Genomic DNA, 19259 nt, shown 5'->3' on the forward strand with positions numbered 1-19259 from the left:
TAGAGCCCAAAAGTTTAAACACAAGAAATGGCCGAAATAGGCAGGCAAAAAGGCACTAAAAATGTCAAGAATGTCAAGGCAAAAAGGCATAATTAATGGAAGAAATAAATAAATTATAATAGTAATAGCTAACTGTTGTTTGGTTTAAACCAGTGATTTCCAATGTGGGTGTTAACGTCCCCTTGGGGCGATGGAAAGTTCCAGGGGGCAGTAGAAGCTACGGGTATAACATAGGATCCTATGGGTTAGATTGCGATGGGAGAAAAAAATTTCTGCAGAAGGGGGCGATGGGACAAAAAAGGTTGGGAAACTGGTTTGAATCAGCGGTTCTCAATCGGTGCTCCGTGGAGCCCTTGGGCTCCTTGTGCACTCTCCAGGGGCTCCGTGGCTGCTTCAATAAAAAAAAATTAAAATTAAAAAATAAAATTATAAATATTTTCAAATAGTAAAAATAAATCAGTAACTTTGATAAATAATCAAGAAATGTGCCTACGGGGCTCAGCCATAGACTTTTTTTACTAAAAAGGGCTCCACGAGTCAAAAAAGGTTGAGAACCGCTGGTTTAAACCATGGTTTTAACCAAGTGGTTTTTTTTTTTAAATAAAATAAAAGTGGCCTAAATATCATTTTTCCTTGAAAAATATCATGCTAGTTCATTATTAGCCAAAATTTTTCATTTTTACCACATTTTTATATTCTTGGGGTACATTTTGATGGTATATCTTTAAATGGCATAAGATGGTATAAGTGTTTTTTTTTTCATAAAGTCTCATAAAATTGACCGGAATATATATATTTTTTCATATGAAGCAGGGTTGGTAAAAAAAAAAAAGTTTTTGAAAAAACCAAAACACCGGGTTATTTTGGTTTAAATAGCATTAACAGTAAAAACAATAAAATTTCTGAAAAATCATTCAAACTTCTAATAATTAATTATAATAAAATCTTTAAATAAACTCAATGAATTACTTTGTGTTTGAAAATTCTTATTGTTATTATTAACCATATAATATAAAGGTTTTTTCTCCAGTTACTTTCAGTATGGTTAATTAGGAAGCTATTTTGCAAAAACTGCTATAAAAAGTAGGTGAATATAATGTATTTAATGAAGCATGAATAATGCAGATTAATTAGCGATGATTTACAATATACGGGGTGATTATAACTAAAGTTCTGATTTCAAAATACTTAAAGAAAGAACCATCGTCAGAAGGACTTCAAAATTTGCATGGATATTCCTAAAGCAATGGAATTTTAAATGGCAAAGGGGGAAAAATATTTAAAAATGTAAAATTAACGACACTACTCATCCAACATGTGGGAAATTTGTTTGCATAATGAAAATGATAACTTAATTAGCATTGCACAATTTTATAATTCATGGAAACATTATAACAATGAAGTAATTGAACAAATAAAACTAAACTTACTTAAAAAATGTCAAATGTGTTGTCCACTGTGTGTGTTCTGGCTATGAGGTGAAAGCACAAAAATGCTTGTTCAATAACAGATCAGATTATGCCATGGTCATGATGTGGATGTGCTTGCAATTCACCAGAGTTTGCAATTCGACCACTGTTCATAAGATTTTGAGGTACCCCCCACAGCCAGAAGTTGCAAGGGTTAATATTAAGGGTCAGGTTAACTGAAGGCCAGGTGTCATGCCATCCTCTTATTGCCAAAATGGTTCTTCAGCAGCTACTTTGCTGGTATTGCAATGTGCATCTTGATAAAAGTTGTACTATCCACACACTGATGTTGTTGAAGTGCCGAAATGATGTGGTTACATAAAATGGTATCCTGCTGGCAAAGTACAGCATCATCTACTTGCACATTTTGCACTTTTTTTCTTTTCTTTTGCCAAAGAAATTTTCATTGCTTCAGGAGTATCCATGTAAATTTTCAAGTCATTCTGACCAGTAGTTCTTATTGTATGGTTTTGGTCAAAACTTTAAATTATAATCACCCTGTATATAGCTGATTATTTTTCGTAAATCTGTTACTACTATACAGTAGAACCATGGGCGGAGATATGGGGGGCATTGCTCCCCCAGCGTCAAAGGTGGAGTCGACTGATCTAATGTATAAATGTAGATATGAATTGACATCATCATGCCCCCCCCCAGCAATAATGACCATGCCTCCCCGACTTCCACGTCTATCTCCGCTTATGAGTAGAACCTTGATTAACTGGGTTTAATGGTGAAAGTATAAAAATATATATATATTATTGAATATTAAGACTGGGAGAGTATGAGATGTGCTGCTTCTTATGGGAAAGAAAATGAAAATATCTGTGAGGTAAATGTAGCTACTAGTACAACTGGTCTTTATCCTTTAGGGACAGCTGGTGTCTTTATTGGATTACAAGACCACCTGCCCCTAGCATGGTGGTGTCACTACTGTTGCTGCTTCTTTGTGAAGGGGGAAAAACCCTTCAAGATAAGGCACCACTACATTGAGATGTGTAATGCAATCCTTATTCATGAATTTGCTAAAGATAAAGCATCAGAATATGGCCAACAGTTAGAAAATGCTTTAAGAATGAGAAATTCTGGATTTTGTATATCACTTTAAAATAAATAAGATACTTTATATGAAAAAAATATATATATTCAGTCAACTTTTATAAGACTTTTTTGAAAAAACCACTTATACCATCTTATGCCATTTAAAGATATACCAACAGAATGTCCCCCAAGAATATAAAATGTGGTAAGAATGAAAAATTTTGGCTAATAATGAACCAATATGATATTTTTCAAGAAAAAAAATTATATTTAGGCCCCACTTTTATTTGATTTTTTTATAAAAAACCAAGTGGTTTAAACCAAACAACCCTGAAGGAAGAATCTTAGTTATTTAAAGTTATATACACAGAAGCCAAAATTTCTCATTCTTACCACATTTTCTAACCTTTGGCTGCATTCTAATGCTCTATCTTTAGCAAATTCATGAATAAGGATTGCATCACACATCTAAATGTAGTGGTACATTATCTCAAAGGGTTTCTTTTTCCCTTCACATAGAAGCAGCAACAGTAGTGACACCATTATGCCAGGGACAGGTGGTCTTATAATCCAATAAAGACACCAGCTGTCCTTATAGGACAAAGACCAGTGTACTAGTAGTTACATTACCTCACATACATTTTCATTTTCTTCCCCATAAGAAGTAGCACATCTCCTACTGTATATCTCCCAGTCTTAATATTCAATAGGTTTTTTTAAAATATACTTTCACTGTTAGGCCCAGTTAATCAGGGTTCTACTGTATAGTAGTAACAGATTTATGAAAAATAATCAGCTATATACAAAGTGATTATAATTGAAGGGCATGGTAGCCCAGGTCGGTAAGATACTTGCCTACAGTACCAAAAGATGTTTAGAGGTGTTGTGAGTTCGATACCTGGTTCGTCCTTGTCAGAAAACTTTCCTGACACAGGGGTGCAACCGAAACGGCGACATGACCACAGAAAAAATTGCTATCGCAGACAGTCCCCCATCGAGGGGTTAGCGCACCAATCTCTCCATGAGTATAAAAAATATGCTTGCCATTCGGAATCGGCAATAAATTGTAGGTCCCGGTCTAATTAGCCCTCATGTGCAGAAAATGACAGTGGTGCGACAAAAATGATCAATGATAAATGAAGTTTTGATTCCAAAACTATACAATAAGTACTGGTCAGAATGACTTGAAAATTTGCATGGGTACTCCTGAAAGATGGAAATTTCTTTGGCAAAAGAAAAAAATGCAAGTAGTGCAAAATGTACAAGTAGATGATGCTGTACTTATCCAGCAGTATAATCTATTTCGTAACCACATCATTTCGGCACTTCAATAGCATCAGTGTGTGGATAGAACAACTTCTATCAAGATGCACATTGCCATACCAGCAACACAGCTGCTGAAGAACTATTTTGACAATAACAGGATGACGTGACACCTAATCGACTGCCAGTTCACGTGACCTTAACCCTTGCAACTTCTGGCTGTGGGGGGGTACCTCAAAATGTTATGAACAGTGGTCGGATTGAAAACTTTGGTGAATTGCACGCTTCAGTGTATCCCCTATAAGTAGAAGTTCCTCAAGAATATTAATGTGGGGGCACGTTTGGTTTAATAAAGGTGAATTGTAAGTGCATCCACATTGCATACTCTGATCTGTTGTTGATCAAGAATTTTTGTGCTTTCACTTCATAGCCAAAACAAGGTGGACAACATACTTAACATTTCTTGAGTAAGTTGTAGTTATTTGTTCAATTACTTAGTTTTCTGTGATGTTTCCATTAACTATGAAATCGTGCAATGCTAATTAAGTTATCATTTTGCCATGACTGGCTATTGTTTTCATTCTGTGAGCAAATTTCCCATTTGTTGGATGATGTCATTAATTTTACATTTTTAAGTATTTTTTTTCCCCTTTACTTAATAAAATTCCATTTCTTCAGGAATTTTCAAGTCATTCTAACAATCATTCTTTTTTTACAGTGTTTTGAAATCAGAACCTTAGTTACAATCACCTTGTTTATCATAAATCATTGCTAATTAATCTGCATTATTTATACTTCATTAAATATATTATATTCACCTAATTTTTATCATAGTTTTTGCCAAATAGCTTCCTAATTAAAAGTATACTAAAAGTTAACTGTATAAAAAAAACATATCTTTATATTATATGATTAATAACAACATTAAAAGAATTTTCAAACTTGAAGTAATCCATTGAGTTAAGCAAATTAAATTAAATTGCAAAAGTTGGTTTTTGTTAAAATGTAAGTAATATTTATAGACATTAATTAATATGGGAATTGTGTTAATTAAATTAATAAACATTTTACTTTAATTAATTATTAGAAGTTTTAATTATTTTTCAGAAATTTTATTGTTTTTAATGTTAATATTATTTAAAACAAAAAAAAACGGTTTTTTTAGTTTAAAAAAAAAAAAAATGTTTTTTTACCAACCCTAGGTATTACGGGTCCAAAAGCAAACTAAAAAATTGGTGTTGCACTTTGAACATCTACTGTTTTCGTATTAGTTTATAATAACTGCATTATTACACCAGTTAAATTGATTTCATGCCAAAAATAAAATGTCTGCGGTTCCTCAAAATTAGGTGAATTCCATGACCACCATTACCAGACTCAAAGCCTGTAGGGAAAACATGAAAATGATCTGTGGGGGGCTTCTTTGAGTTACAAATAATTCTCATTTATTTGTTGTGTTATTTAGAAATAAATTTTCATTTTTATTGTTGAAACACTGTTCGAAAACCTTGCTTTATTGTTGTAGAAAATTGAACTTTTTTTATTCATTTATATTACCGCTTATGAAGGAAGGACTCCTTCAAGCACGGGGGCCCTGTATGGCCACACCTGTTGCATACCCTTGAGGGGTGGCTCTGTTCAATTTGATCGAATATTAAATATGCATGTAAAATAACTTGTCATGGTTGTTTTCAGTGCATTTAGGGTTCAGCTACTGTGGTGGTCGAGTGCTCATTGTGACGAACTCACATCACGGCAACCTGGGTGCAAACCCCCACTGTTACCACAGTGGCCATTGGCTGTAGTTGTTTTTCTGTGCTTTCAATGCTTTCTTTGATTGGTTTTTCTCTTTGATTGATCTTTTTTAATCTCAATGATTTTTCAATGTTTTCAATGCTTTTTTTTTATGTACAGTCGCATTCAAATTCTATGAATTTTCTAACCATTGGGAATGGAAAAAAAAACTATATTCACTTATTATGTTATGCAAGATGCCATTGAATTGCTACCATAAATTTGTTTACTACTCGCTCTACAAATAGGACTACTACTTGCAAAATTCTGTTTGTAGATTTTTTGCATTCAAATTTCTGATCTCGCAGCCTTTTATATGTTTTGCGCAAACGGGAGGGGGATTTGGTATTCAACTCTAAGCAAACTCATTCACAAATAGAGAAAATACAGTAAAATATACTGATGAAAAAAAAATTGTGAAGAAATGGGCATGGCTCTTGTTAGCAGTCACAAAATTTATCCAATATGTGAGATATGCAGTTGCGTTCATAAAAAGTCAGATGACCTTATTTTTGCTAAAATATTTTAATGCATGGGTACAATCAGTATATAAAGCATATATAAAGATATGATTCTTACACCTACTAATTACATATCTGAAAATTATTTCGTGATTGAATCATATACTTAGTTTATAACAAAAATATTCAAACTTATGAGATTTTAAAAAAAAAACAGATTCACAAGAATTATCAAACCATCAAAAATAAGCATAATAAATAACATATTTTTCAGTATTTGGTAGAGCATCTCATGGCTTCAATTACTGCGCTGCATCTGCGGGGGTGTTGAGTCCACCAAATCCATCAAATGTTTGATAGGTATTTCTTTCCATTCTTGCTGCAAAAATTGAAATTTTGCTTCCAGATTAGAAAATTTTGCAGCTTTACAGTGACATTTAAGCACCTGTCATAAGTTCTCTATTAGATTAGGATCAGATAACATTGATGATCATTTTAGAACTCTCGTTTTTTTTTTTCACAGTAAACCACAAATTTGCAGACGTGGCTGTGTGCGTGTTCAAATCACAAAAACGAAGTTTCTTGAAAATTCTTTCCAGTTCTTTTTCCAACTCCTGCAAACGATTTTCTGAAGAAAGAGATGGTCCGTTATACGTGGCGAAAGTAATCATCTTATGGCAGCCTGGTCCAACCCAGAGATTCTTAGCCCCCCTCTGTCTTCATGTCTTGTTGGTTGCTGCCAGTTGGATGGTAACCAGGGGCACTCAGACTGCTGAGGACTGAGGACCTTAGTTCAGTCCTGGGGACAGAGTTCATACTTCTTTTTAGAGGGTTTTTGGCCATAATCCTTCACACTGGCCAGTGTGGGTTGGAGAAAGCCCATCCGCGTCCGTTCACCATGTGTTAAAACATGGCTACTTACAGGCTGCACCACAAGAAGATATAGATTGAATTTTAAGCCTCTACTCCTAATTTATTCATTCAAGTTCTCATAATGAAGCAATTGAAGGGGTCTTCTAGTTAACAAGTAAAGACTATTCAACAGCCCAGATGTACAGATTATGTAATTCCATTACAAATAAAAATTATAATAAATGGAAGAAAACAACAAAAATATCTGAAGCTATTGGTAAATAAATAAATGGGTTTTTTTTCAAAATTATGACAGACTTTAGGAAGTACAGATGCTGCAAAAGGAGGATATTTAATAAACTTATGCAATGATAATATGTGGGTGATTCTTACAAAAGTAGCCTAAATTGTGTCCCCAACAGTTTTATATACAGTAAAACTTTGATTAACTGTCACCGTCCGGACTAGGGCTGTGACAGATAGGATAATGGATATCTCGCAATATATATATGCATATGTACAGTAATGTGATTTCACTGTGGGCTTGGGATGAAAATGAAAATAAAATCCTTTAAAAGTGAATGAAACATACATATTGTATTTAGTTTTACAAAACAATCTATATAAACGTCAATATAAGGTTAGTCCAGGCAGTGGTGACATTGAAAATAGTGTCTTTTATGTTGTATCTCTACTAAAACTCTTTGACAGTCGTGACATCATTAGATGAAATCAAGCCTTTGGTAACATCGCTTCATATTTTCAATTATACCCGGTCCACGGGCCAGATAAGTGGAGTTGAGTTGCGTTTGCTGCGAGAAGAGGCGTGTTATTTTGTCATTATCACTTTTGAGTTCATAAGAGGGGTGTGTCGGAGCATTGTACATTAACAGCAGTGCTTCCTGCGGCAACTGCTTTTCAGCTATATGAGCTCTAACTTGAGAAAACCATTCTGAAAAAACTGTTTGGTCCATCCAAGCATTTTTTTGGGCATAATAGTTCACAGGCAGTGCGTTCACATCTAAAAACAACTTATCAGCTTTTTGAATAACAAAGACTTTTTTGCACCTAACCAATACGGCTTCAAAAAAAACAAAAACACAGAAATGGCTATCATTGAATTAAGTAATCATTTAAACAACAATTTAATAATAACAAATATTCCATTACAGTTTAGGTTAAAAGTTTTTGAGTTCTATCCTTTTAAGCTAAATTCTAATTTATACGATGGCCACGAAAGCCTTTTTTGTTTCATTCCATTACTGTTTTCTTAGACTTAAAACGAGCATTCGATTTTGTTGATTTAGATATTCTAACAGAAAAACTCTTCTCATAGCAGGCATACGATGTAATGTACTAAATTGGTTTAAAACTTAGTACTATAACAGGAAATGAGCTGTCATAATAAATGGTGAAATCAGCACATTCCAAAATGTAATGAAAGGAGTTCCACAAGGATCGGTCTTTGGGCCATTATATCTTGTTTATATAAATGATTTATATAAAATCATGTTAAATGGTAAATTAATATCATTCCAGGTGACACTATCCTTTATGTTGAAGATTCTGAAATTAGAGATCTTGTAAAAAAGGAAGAGGAGACTTACTTTAGATTAACACCTGGCTAAATAAAAACAAATTAAAACTAAACACTCAAAAAACTAAATACATATGCTTAAACACTAAAAATATTAATCACGAAACTGATATACATATAAAAATACATAACCATTGTTTATGCCAATTGAACCTATAATATAATTGTCAAGAAATAGAAAGAGTTTATAACTATTTAGGAATTATAATACAGGATGATGGAAGCAAAATGGAATTTGCAGTGTGAAAAAATAGTTAAAAAAAATTAGAATCTATCTAGCAGTCCTGTATAAACTGAGAAACACGATTGATTGATAACTTATTAAAAGACATATTTTATGCATGGATTTATTCACTAATAACACATGGAATTTGTGTTTGTGTGTCTGGGGTGGAGCATGTGATATAAATATACAAGGGTTAAATAACACATACAATAAAATAAGGTCAATAATAACAAGTACTAACTCTAAAAACAATATAGAGCAGAGTATCACACTCTTAACATGAGACAAATATGTATATATATAGGATTAAAAAATTTGTAACAGCAAATTACACATGGCTAATAATGAAAAGTAATAGGACATCAGCTAGATATAGAAATATTTATCCAGTGTAGAGAGTTAATAAAACATTATTTAAAAAGAGTTTTTGTTTTACTGCTCTTAAAATACTAAATCTTTTTTCAACCAATGAACTGTGAAGCTGGATGCATTGATGTATATGGTATATTGTGTAATCCTAATTATTTCTGTGAATTTTGGTATATTGCAAGAAATTGACATATAAATAAAATACATTCTATAAACTCTAATCAATTAACTAACCAATTTTTGAGAAAAGAAATGGCAGTTGCCACCTGTCACATGACTATTCTTATAGACCAGCAGGAAGGACTCCCTAGTCCCTTGGGGTCACAGAGTGAATGTTTCTAATTTTATTTTTATTTATTTTTGTGTTACTGTTTCTGTTTTTTTGTGCTAATTTGTCATTTCACAAATAAAAAAAAATTTGGAAACACATGGTGTTTTATATTTACCAATTACAAGCAGGGGTAACCTATGCTTGCTGGTGACATTCACACAGATCATAGCAGTGATCCGATCTTTTTGGACCTTAAAATCTGGGGCTGTTTTTTCTGTGTTTGTTCATTTTTTTACACGATGGATAACAAACTGATGGTTAAATGAGCGACAGTTAATTGAAGTTTCACTGTATTTTGGCACAATTTTTTTTTCATGTTCTGTTTCTATTATTGTTTCGGACAAGTCACCACTCTATTTATAATTTTTTCATCAATAGGTTTTTTTAAATTTGTTCGAACAGATTTTTATTTCTTAAGGAAATGTCTTTCTCCTGGCTGCCCCCAGCCCATTTTTCAAATTTTAAAATATTTTTCTATCTTAAAACAAAAATATATTCCTATTTTCAATGAAAAAATTTTTAGGATTAATTCACAGAAAATAATTAACACATTTTTAACACAAATTCATTTTATATTTATACTTGTTTATACATTTCTGCTCTACAATGGAGAGCCTTTCAATGGTTTTACTACTTGTGTGTGGTTTCTGACCATGCGTTTCTGATGATAGTGCTCCATTGCAGAGCCAAAACGCATAAACCAGCAAAAAGAAAAAATGCATGTGTCTTAAAAACGTGCTAATTATTTTCTGTGAATTGAAGCCAGGCAAAGTTTCTATTTTTTGCATAATATTTTTAGGATTAGTATACTTTTTTATATTTCATCTTTTTCATTATTTCAAAAATGTTTTATCAATAGTTAATAGCCAAATGAAAATTTCCCCAACCTTTTTTTTTCCATTCGTGGCATTTGAAAAACATTGGCGGCAACTGGCCTTGTAGGACTTGAACTAGAGGCATACACAGGAAAGTGCTCAAGGGACCCGTGCTCCCAATCAGACCAAAAATTAGTATTTTGGTGAAAAATACTGAAAATACCCTTTATATTCTATTAACTAATATAACAGAAATTGACTAATTTCTGTTAATTTAAATGTATTTTGAAGGGTGGTAACTCAAAATTTCTCAGGTAAAAAATGTTTTCGCTCAAGTTTTTAGTGCCCCCTCCAAAGGTTGATCCTGTGAACGCCCCTGGTTGCTACCTATCAAATTTTGTGTTGGAAAGGTTAAGAAGAATGTAGCCGTCACATGAACTTCTTATTAGATCAATTAGAACTGAAAATTACTTAACAAATTAGAGTTATTCAGGAAAAAAGAGGCGAGTGTGTTTACTAAATGTCCTTCTCTTGACTACTTTTTTTTGTGAGAAATGTATAGTTGTAAATTATTTTCTATTTACTTCATGTTTCAGTTTAGAGACTTCTGTTATTTCTGAAAAGCGCATGTTTTCAACATGCTTAGTTTTTTATCAGTGTTGCAAAACATGCGAAAATGTCTTTCTCCTGGTATTAGGTAACCAAAAGGAAGATTTAATCATTAGACTAGTTAAAGTGGGAGGGGAAAGTAAAAAAAAATCCAAATCTCTTGGTTGCAATTTCAAGCTGCAGTAGTGTTTCATCTAAAGAATTTTCTTTAAAAATGCAACTCATGCTCTAGCAAAACAGACAAATTAGAAATTGGTAGAAATTCCCCATAAAATTGATGAAAGAAGGAGTAAGAAGCACAAATTTAAAAAAAACAAAAACGCACCGATTGACAAAAAAATTATTCAGAGTGTTAGTGCTTATCCAAGTTGAAAATAAACGATCAAAATAGCCTATATGTAACATGTTGTGTCAATCATAGATATCAAGTTGCTGAAATAGGCGAAATGTTACATTGGATTTGCCTGTCTCTTAACATGGTTAAACTTAAATGAATTTTTTCACCATTAATTTTGAACGAACTTCACTGCTGACTCTATTTTATTTATCAGCAGGTAAAGTGCAGGTGTCCATAAGAATTTTTTTGGTTTTTTTGGTTAAATTTTTGAACATTTATTTTTGATAATTTTTTTTTCCAATTTTGTGAGAATGACCCATATAGTTGTTAGTGATTAATCTGATTAGTCTTTTTTGAATATAAATCAAAGGTGGGGGGGGGGGGTGTAGATTAGTAGTATAGTCAGATTCTTGGTTGTCCATAAAGCAGCTAAAAATCAGGGGTCTGTCCAGCCAAAATTGGGGTCTGGTTTCCAGACCCTTCACAAATTCTGCATCCAAAAAATGGACCCTCCACAAATTAAAAATTAATGAAACCATAAATTTGACATTTCATTTCTTTTGTGATAGATTAACTGTATTATTTCGTTTTCCACAAAATTAATAACCATTTCCACCAAAATAAAGAAAATTTTCACAAAAACAAGACCCTACAAAAAAGTCTGGACATACCCCTGAAAATGACAGTAATAAAAGATCAAAAGGAATGAGGAGTTGACATATGATTTCAGATAGTAAAATCGGTAGATTAGATATCAAAGTTTAGAATGAGTATGGTGTATAAAATGAGATTCCATTCATCTGAAATGAAAATCCTTTTCAGATTAGAATTGATAAAAGCTCCTTTTATATCTAATCAGTCACAAGGGATACAAAGAGAGCCAAATTTGTGAAAGATAAGATTAAGACTTTGTTGAACATCTGTTTGCAAAGAAGATCGTCCATCCCTTTGGGTAAAAGCTCAAACCATCCCAAGATGGTCTCTCTGGGAGGTCATGTCTGTCTGTAAAAAAAATTAATGAGTTTAGTTTTAGTGATATTTGACTGGAGACAATTGACTCAATTTCTTCTTACACTAATTTCTCAATAAGTATTTTATGGAACACATTTGTCAATTTTTTTTTTATGAAGAAATATAACTATTTTCTTATATGAGTTGTAAATATTTTTAACAACTGTAGAGCTAAATTCTAATAGGGTCGATTCTGTATTTCTATTCGGAGAAATCCATATTGGTTAGCTGAAAAAAAATATGAGTGATGAAGAAGAAAAGAAAAACTATTTTTAACCCTATATTGGCAGCTTGCCTAACTTGTTGTATTTCAGCAATTATGAGATACTTCTTGCACCTTTAAAACCCTTTTAATTGGGCAATGTTGAGCACAGCTAGCTCTGCACGAAGGGTTTCGTTTGCAAACATGTTTTCCATCCCCCCCCCCCAAAAAAAAACACTTGTCAGATCAACTGCTAGTGGAAGGAGTCAGCTTTTGTTCAAAGTTTGGTAACAGAAGGAGGGGAGACTGCATTTTTTACTCTCTACTTCAAGGTAGTATAGGAATACACACACACTGTAAATAATAGAAAAAATGAAGTTTCTGATGATTCCTTTGTAACATCAATCGTCTCTGTCAAACTTCACCACATTCCCTTGTATAGGCTTCAGCCAAGCAATATTGAATAAATAAATAATAAGTTTCTCCCCTGTTTTTTTATATTATTCTCATTGTGATGGGGAAGGGGCGGGAAGAACCAAGCACTCATTATCTGCTTAAAATTAGAAAAAAATATTCAAATATTCTTGAAAAAATGTAGGCCCTATGTCATTTTACAGAGTTTGGGGATTTCCACTGTGACAGTTATAATGCTGATCAGGGAAATTTTCGAAACTGCTTAAATTGTTAATTAATGTTTCAAAGATTTTCTTTGAACTATATATATACACTAGCTATAATACCCGGCGCTGCCTGGGTTTTCTTTAATGAGGTTTTTTGGATCACGTGATATCTCCTTCTTTCTTTGAGGGACATGCAAACCGTGTCTAAGTTAACCAATATGGTGACTCATGAAATAAACAAATCTAGATTTGAAGAAACGTAGAAATGAATTTTTTTTTTCCTTTTTTAAGGATCGCTAGGTATTTTGATCCCCCCACTTGAACTTCAAGTTATCCATCTGCTCTGCCTGTTTCAGCTTTCAAAAATGCTAAATTAAAGTTGTGGAATTTTTTCAATGTACTTTGTACGGACCCATAATTAGTTTTAAAATATCCTAACCCACATGCATTTATGCAGCTGAATATCAAAAGACAACACGGAGACATTAATTTTCATGCTTGAGAAGATATAAATAAAAAGTTGAAATCAATATTATTGCATGAATATCCAACTCAAACATAGGTCCAGCTAATTACTTCATATTTAATCTCCTGGGCTTTGTATATCTCTAAGCGAACTCAATATTTCAAAAATCGAGAATTCAATACAATTTTTAAAATTATTGATGTGACAGAAAATCCCACCAAATTTCCACATTTCTACAGTAAAATCTGCAATTTTAACACTGATTTCTATGAGGATCACCCTTTCCCTGACCCTCAAAGTGATGCTGATGATGATTATGATATCTATTCAAAAAGCCTCATTACTGGGAGTATTGAAAATGTGGCAACTTCACTGATGTGAACTTTAATAACATTAGCATAAACTATTATACATATACTGGCAGCGTTGAAGAAGTGACAAACCATTGTAATGGCATATACACGTCTGAAACTCATTGCTAGGGAACCAAAATAAGCATTCAGAAAGTTATTGTTGAGGCCCAAATATCATTGTTGCCCGACAGTTTTTTGCCCATTTGGGGCATTTGCCCTTCTCTGACGAAATTTTAAAGTAGCCTATCGTTCAAGTCGGGTCCCATTTGGTATATATGCAAAATTTGGTGACGATCGATCTAAAATTGTAGATTTGTATAGAGAACACACACACACAGACACACTGAAAATCAATTTTATATATATAGATAACATATAAAATTCAGAACTTCACTTAACGTAGCCTATCAAACTACCTTTCTTAGTACATTTTGAATAAAATGGTACTGATGTGAACTTTAATAACATTTTTTGATATAAAGTACCTCAAAATGGGAGAAAACAATGAATTTTGGTCTACCCATGTAATTTTTCTCTGAAAAAGTCATTTTTATGTCAAATTTCAAGCAAAATCCATGTAATAGGCTACTTGAAACATGATTGCAAAAACTTCTATGAATGAAATAATGTTATTTTCACAGTACAATAGTAAATATACAGTAAACTTTTAGCGTAAAAATATAAAAAAATGACAAGAATTGTTGCAGGCAATGTCCGGGCTGGAGCTCTGTCATCCCAACTCTTGAGGAGTGTGCCATGATAACGACAGAATACCTTATCAAATTCTTTTTTGGGAGATATATATACCTTTTTCTATTTTAATTAGTGTTATCAACAGTTTTTATTTCAACAAAATTTGGAGAACAGTGGAAAAAGATTTTCCAGGAAAATTTTCTTCATAACGAATTTATAATCTCACGTTTGAGGAAAAAATGCACGTGTTCGGAACACGTAATGAAGGGGCGGGAAAATTACAACCAATAGAGATAAAGGATGTGGAGTGATATCAAAAATTGTTACAGCGGCCTATTTACATCAGGACCCAAGTTAGAATGAACAGAGTATAGCTTGATCCTCAACATCATTGAACTACTTTAGATGACGTTACTAATCAGTTTAGTGATTTTTGTAGCTATGTTCATACCCACAGAACCAATAATGTTAGAGTCCAAAAAAAAAAAAGTCCAAAACATTGTTGGTTGATACCCAGTGGGCTAACCTTGATTTTACATTCTTTAGATGTGAGCATCAACAAGCCTTTTAACGATTATTTAAGAAATTTATGGACCGAATGGATGAGCTCTGGTGATAAAGAAACAACAAAAAGTAATCCTTAAAGAAACCAGACAATAGCTAAGCATGCCAGTGTGTTCGTGAGGCTTGGAATTCTACTGAAATCATCATCAAATCCTTTAAGAAGTGTTGTATCAGCAATGCAATAGACAGAACTGGAGACAACATTTTGTTTAAAAATGACGATGGCAACAACAGCACAGTTGAAGATGAAAACGTTGATGTTATACCATATGATGACTTGGCTTTTGGTATATAGCTTGAGAACCAGAAGCGGATTAGAAAGTTTGAATAAATTTTTTATTGCAACTTTTATTGCATGAAAAAATCCGATTTTTTTCCCCCCCTAAAATGGGCCTAATTTTTAGGGGTAAGCTCATACATGGGTTTTCAATTTATTGTGGTTTTGGTGGTCTTGAAGTGATGGGGTCGATTATACATGAGTATATAATGCGGTTTTCTGACTTGAAGCTCTCTTCAACAAATTTTGAGATCATTGTTGCTTTTTGAATTTTTTAAATTTATCCCTTTCTATTACAATTTCCAGTGAACTTAAAACAGCCAATAACTATCAGCATTTTGTTATGTAATATCGTAACCCCCCTCGTTATGTTGCTCATTTCAAGAGAGAAAGTGGTGTGGTGACCTAATTTAGTTTATAACTTTGAATTTTTCACAGCAGTTCTAATAAAATGTGTGAGACATCTGAATGGCATCTATTTTGAGTTTCAGTGTAATAAGAAGCTACTGATAACTTTAAACTTTTTCTCAAATTCGTGTGTGTAGAATTGGGTGTTGTTATAAGTTTGAGTGTCTTCAAAGCAATTTGGGAAAAAGTTATAAGGGTTGGACAAATTCCAGGCACCAGGTTGCCATGGCAACTAAAAAGTTGGCATTGGCTTCTAAAATTTTTTATGTTGATTACTGGATTGAAATTGGACATAAAAATTCCATGAATTATATGAATGTGCCTTTCACAATCGAGAGGGTAATTTGATTCCTGTGAAAATTGAAATAAACATAGACCGTTCTTCTTGATTCATGTCCAATGAAATTTAGATGCCAAATTGTTGGCACCTAAATTTTTTTTTGATTTGTCAAGCATCGATCATTATGCCTTCTGACTAAAAATAACATTGGTTTTATTTCTTTGATCAGTATGATAATTACCCATTTTATTTGTTTTTCTTGATTTGATTGTGAAAGTGATTTCGTTGAAAATTAATTTTTTCTATTTCTGGATAGCATGAGTATCATGTAGATATAACATTATGAAAAAAGATTATAAAAACTCATTAAAGAACAGGAAACTCCCAAGTTTCATCAGCTGGGAGCATGTTCTTTTATTTAATACTTCTACTGACGCAAAAGACACTGATTCCCCCCCCCCCCCATTACCATTTCACTCCCTTATTCCATAACGTAGGGTTTTGCCTTTCATTGGAAAATATCTCCTGCAACAACAGCAACTGTAGTAGGTGGTGAGTGTTTCCTCTGTGAGAGGCTTTAAATGGCAGTGGGAAAGTATTGATTTTTTGGGAGGTGGCAGTCAGGGAGTCAGCATGTGGGAGATGGGAGAAGTAACACGCCATTGGTCAATGCTCTCACTACCTCCCTCTTGCTTGCCTTCTGTCTATCTCTATGCGTGTGTATATGTGGAGAAAGCTCAGAAGCTCCCTTTGACGCAGAGAATACTCTTCCCTTTCACCATGTTTTATTTTTCCTCTTTATTTTAATGAGATGGAGACATATTGAACAGTCTTTCCAAGAATTTCCATTGAAAATACCTTGTGCCTTTCTCCATATAACAAGAACATAGGATACTAATATAGTTTGGGTACATCTCATATGCATCTTCGTGTAAAATCTGGCTCTCACTCTCTCAGTAAGTTCTTACTTTAGTCCTAAGTATCGTTTAACCTTTTCATTTAAATTGGCTTTGTCATTCAATTGCAGCATATGTGCTCAATGATATTTTCAAATCATTGTGATTGATTTTTTTTTCATAGACATTTTATTACCTTTAGTAATTTGAATAGAATATTTATTGATTTTTCTTTCCAGTTTCTATGGTATGATAGAATGGCCTCATTCATGTCTGTTTCTATTGATACCAGATGATTGTTTTGTTTTTCGACCATAGCTTTTTTCTAAATGAATCACATTGATAAATTTGCTTAATTTAATACAAATGAACTTTGAATGTTGTTGTATTTAAAATAGTGTTATTGTTTTACAAAAGTAGAAATTTTATGGATTTAGTTAATTTAATGAGTTATAAACAGATAATATGTATATAAACTGGCTTAATAATTTTTCTTCATACTTATGATCAAAATTTTATAATAGCCATTATCAGATGGATTTTCGATAGTCATTATGAAGAACTTCTTATGTATTATATCATGGCTTTGTGATGACATACTTTTTAAGGTACACATTAAGCTGCTATTTTCAAATGTCTGGAATTCTTTTATACAATAAAATTTATGATATGAAATTTTTATATTTTTTAATCCGGAGTATTTTTCATAACCAGTGTCTCTTAAATCAATTCGATACTCTTAGAGAGAACAGTAATTTATCTAGAATTATGCATTCAAGTTTCAAAGATACTCAAAATTTTAAAAGTAATAGCTTAATTTAAGAGAGAGAACCTTTTTTTTCTAACTGAAAAGAAATAACAGATTATTTTACAAAAGAAAGCATTTCCCTGACAGTTCGTAGATACATGTGTAAGGAAAATGTGCTTGCAGCAGCATTATGTTTATCTACTTTAATTTTTAACCTTTTATTGTAAAATATGAAGGTTCTACTATTATTTTCTTGGTTTTTTTTTATAGTTCTCAACCAAATTTTAGTAGTTGGTATTTATTCGTCTTTGAATTATTTAACATGTACAGCTATTGATTCTTTATGATATGAATTATGTTTCGAGTCGCGTAAATATTTACTCCAATATTATTATTTTCTACTGCAGAATGTGTCTATAATCCTTAGAATACTCGCAAAAAAAAACCTAGTCCTCATCAACCATGACATCTGTTAAAGTAGCCGTTAGGGTTCGTCCCTTCAACAACAGAGAAATCAACAAAGACTGTGGATGTATCATTTCTATGGCTGGAAACCGAACATGTAAGCTCACTTTAAGGACTTAAAACTTTTTATTTCATTGCTGGTTTTTTTTTTTTTGTTTCCTTGAAATAAATTTGTCAAAGCTTTTGAAATCAATTCAGCGTATTTTCACTGTCTAAAACTTAATAGGTTTCATGTCTATATTACTTATTTATGTTTGAAGAAAAACAGTATGATTATATGAACATACTGCTTTTCTACTTTTTGAGTTGCTTGCCTCTGAGTATATTTATTTTCAATTGCAGCCATAACTAATCCCAAAGTTCCTGCAAACAGTAAAGAAGCTACCAAAAGTTTCAATTATGATTACTCGTATTATTCTCATGATGTAAGTATAATTCATATGAAAAAAATCACATTCATTTTATTTTGAGATTTTTGTGACGCGTTACCCTTTTTTAAATTAGCTTAACATATTATAAAATGTTTAAATGCATAACATAAAGAGTATAAAAGAGTATAGATCTTATAAAGTTTTCTTATGAGCTAAGAAATGAAGAATTAAAATTTCTTGGGCATTTTATCTGATAGGTGTGGGGGGGGGGGGGAGATTGGAATTGGATACCCTTTAGTTATATTGAGAAGCAGTTGATAAATTCAATAATACAAGTTCCAGTTTCAAAACTTGTATTTATTTTTACATTTCAGTCGTTTTTTAATGTCACATTCTGCATCAGTCTTCGTGTGACAGAGTTATAGGGGTTAGAAACCCTTGATCTGTAATAATGACATCCAAAGTATTAAGATCATTTTTTCAGTTCTGAGTGGAGTGCTAAAAGTCCGATACATTTTAAATAAAACCACTTTGAAACAGCTTAAGATCTGATAAATTTTTGAAATCATGTTCTGTGATAAAAGTTTCCTATTATCGTAATTTGGTCCTGATAAATTAATAATTTTCTTCCATCCAACACCCATTCATTTTTATATGGCCTACATAGGCTTTAAGTAAACTTTGATGATTTCTATACGTTTTTCAGCGTGATGTTAACACTCTCTTGGCCTATTCTTACTA

The 19259-nt window shown here is 32.5% G+C and overlaps 1 protein-coding gene across 11 annotated transcripts in view; it reads left to right on the forward strand.

Annotated features, from left to right (window-relative positions):
- The window catches only part of unc-104 (kinesin family member unc-104), an 81294-nt gene that overhangs the window by 2015 nt on the left and 60020 nt on the right, over positions 1-19259 (forward strand). For 9 of the 11 annotated variants that reach the window (XM_089237743.1, XM_089237734.1, XM_089237736.1 and 6 more), the window contains exons 2-3: positions 18090-18244; positions 18490-18572. In XM_089237743.1, coding sequence (XP_089093869.1) covers positions 18145-18244; positions 18490-18572 — 183 coding nt within the window. In that variant the 5' untranslated portion in view covers positions 18090-18144. Of the gene's footprint in view, positions 1-16764; positions 16995-18089; positions 18245-18489; positions 18573-19259 lie in introns of those variants that run through there. The other 2 variants (XM_089237735.1, XM_089237740.1) reach the window with 1 other exon arrangement.

Source organism: Pholcus phalangioides, unplaced genomic scaffold (assembly GCF_987345545.1).
Source record: "Pholcus phalangioides strain wild (caught in Gottingen) unplaced genomic scaffold, Ppha-v1.0 ptg000010l_1, whole genome shotgun sequence".
NCBI classification, from domain to species: domain Eukaryota; kingdom Metazoa; phylum Arthropoda; class Arachnida; order Araneae; family Pholcidae; genus Pholcus; species Pholcus phalangioides.